Source organism: Buceros rhinoceros, unplaced genomic scaffold, assembly GCF_000710305.1.
Source record: "Buceros rhinoceros silvestris isolate BGI_N320 unplaced genomic scaffold, ASM71030v1 scaffold12138, whole genome shotgun sequence".
Taxonomy (NCBI): Eukaryota; Metazoa; Chordata; class Aves; order Bucerotiformes; family Bucerotidae; genus Buceros; species Buceros rhinoceros.
In genome coordinates this window covers 12,690-15,234 of record NW_010426419.1, presented here as the reverse complement: position 1 = coordinate 15,234, position 2,545 = coordinate 12,690, and the positions used below count along the sequence as shown (strand labels likewise).

General features: G+C 40.9%; 1 protein-coding gene across 1 annotated transcript in view; it reads right to left on the bottom strand.

The window, feature by feature from the left end:
- Nucleotides 1–696: 696 nt before the first annotated feature.
- The window catches only part of RNF144A (ring finger protein 144A), a gene marked incomplete at its 5' end in the record, with an annotated part of 9,395 nt that continues 7,546 nt past the window's right edge, over nucleotides 697–2,545 (bottom strand). The window contains one exon of the mRNA XM_010141500.1: nucleotides 697–828. Within this exon, the coding sequence (XP_010139802.1) occupies nucleotides 697–828 (132 nt within the window). The remainder of the gene's footprint in view (nucleotides 829–2,545) is intronic.

Sequence of the window (2,545 nt, the reverse complement as noted above, 5' to 3'; positions counted from 1 at the left end):
GCAGGTTTGTGTCACCATTCAACCTTACAGCTTCATCAGTTTTTAAAATGTAGCTTTCAAACAAATTCCTTATAAGACTAAAAAATTCCTGGACGGCAAAAGGACAAACTTTGTCCGTCTGACCCTTCCCGAATTTAAAGAAAGGCATAGAATGGCCTATACGCACCTTATTGATTTTGTATATATTTGGAAAAAAGTACTAAAAAAAAAGGATACTGTGATGGTTTTAACAAAAACAGATATGTAATAAATATGGTAAAGTCACACTAAGTTGACTATCTGATTTATATGATAGGCAACTTAAATACATACAGGAATAAGTCACCAAATTTGGAGGTGAGCAGATATGCAAAAGTTTAGATTTGTAATCACTTTCAGCTTGTTTTGCTGATGTCATTCAGTACCATTCCCAGTTCACCAGCAGGGCAGCGGAAACTTTGTGTTGTTTTTAGCATATCATCTCTTCACTTCAGATAGCTACCCGGGTCTATGGTCTCCCTTTAGCACCACGCTTGCCTTCCATCACCCTCCTTATCTATTATCTATGCAACAGTAGTAACAACAGTTCCTGGAACCAAGACTCTATGTCAAAGAAAAGCAGAATGGCGCAAGTAAGGCTACAGAAATGTAAGTGCAAGAGAAACAGCAACGATAAAATTAAAACACGCGTTGTGATGAGTCCAATCTTTTCTCAGTTTAGGTAGGTAGAGGGTCATCATCTCCTTTATTACATTTGCACTTGCAGCACAGAACAAATGGTGTAGCAAGTAGAAGGAAAGGGGAGGCCACCAAAAGTAGAAGGCCAAATCCTGCAAAAATTCCTACCACCTGCAAGAGAAAGGAATAGCACACTGTTAGGCAGCAATTGTGTAGATTCTGCTGGCAGCAGTGCATCATCAGTATCCTTCAAAAGGATCTCAGCAAATGCCATTGACCTTACCAGGGCCAGAACTTCCCCCAAGCATACACTACAGTCAGCTCCTGTGATCAGTAAAGGTGAATGAAATCAGAAGGGAACTTTCGTGCTTCATTGCTCCCAACAGTACCATGCCACTCAGTCTCATCACACAAAATGATGCAGATGGTTATTTGCCTTTGAGTTTTGCTGTATTTCAAACAACTAACGAAGCAACTGACTAGGTATTTTTTTCTTAATCAAACCTAAATATCAAATAACAGGATCAAGACTACAAGAGAGTTAGAGACTCCCGCTTTCAGGTGCTCCCCTTTTTGCTGGAGGAAGCTCCGAAAAGAACCAGTCAGGGTTTTAGTATTGTTCACAGAGAATCTGGGAAAACTCCCACAAACTTCCCACCAGCAGGAGTATAAGCTTAGGAATCTCAGCCACAGATTACAAAAACTATGGACTACAGGACGACTTTGTATATGCAATAGCTTTTTGCAGTCAGACCTGAGCTCATCCTGATGCTTCAGGAGACACGACCTGATTCCATCTAGAAACTTTTTTTTATTGACATTTATTGATCATCCTTTTCACAGCATGGGCAAAGGACCACAGACCTACCTATCCTGTCAGTGCGCCAAACTCTAGTAAGTTTCTATGGAGTCTAAATTTGGAAAATCATTGAAAACAACATTCAAGTTGAGGCTCATTGCCTGAGGAAGTTTCCCATTTGGCATACGCAGCTATAAGGGTAACTCTGCAACAACATGCCCACAAATTATTTGAGAAAATAATGTAGATTTATTCACATGCGAGTGTCTGTGAATAATTTTGAATAATGAAGGCAGGAGTGGAATGTTAATCTGCTAGCAAAACCTCACAACAGAAGAGTTGAAATTGAAATTGGAGTACGGTACTTAAGAACTCTTCTAGCCAGGGCTAGATATGCTGCTTCAAATTAGCCGGCCATTATTTAATTAGCCATGGTATAGATGGGATGATTTACTAGTACTTTTGTCAGCCACGGACAATTTCTCATTCTGATTACTATGCAATTCCTTTTGCAATTCCACTATCCAGGGGAGGGGCTGACAGGAAAGGCTGGTTGCAGGAGATGGCGCTGTGGGACAGCAGTCACCACCCTCAGGCTGCCTCCTACTAGGTCAAATTCTTTCAGTCTCAGCTTTAGGCAGTCCAGGGATAAGGAGCTCAAACTTAGTTGCCATAACTTTATTCTGACCAAGAGCAATTTCTTTTTCAGCCTCAGAGGCGCACATGTCATTCTTTCTTTTTTTTGGAGGTGCTGACATCTGTTGCGATTTCCATTTACTAATCTTTGCATTTATTTACTACAGACATAGACCAAAGATAAATTCTCATCTCCTTTAAAAACCATGAGCTGCAACTGTTGCCATTCTGCTCTTTGGAAACAGCACGCCCTTGTCTAGCTCTCTGCAGCCCAGGCTAAGAGTGCACTGGTCAGACAGAGCCACGCTGGAAGTTAGCAGTTAGCAGACCATACTGATTATTAGTAATTTTTATGAGATACCAATTTACACCTTCCTTTCAGCCTGAATATGCCATCAAAGAATTAAGGGGTTTTGGTTTGTTGTGGGGTTTTTCTTGTTTATTTGGGGGGGG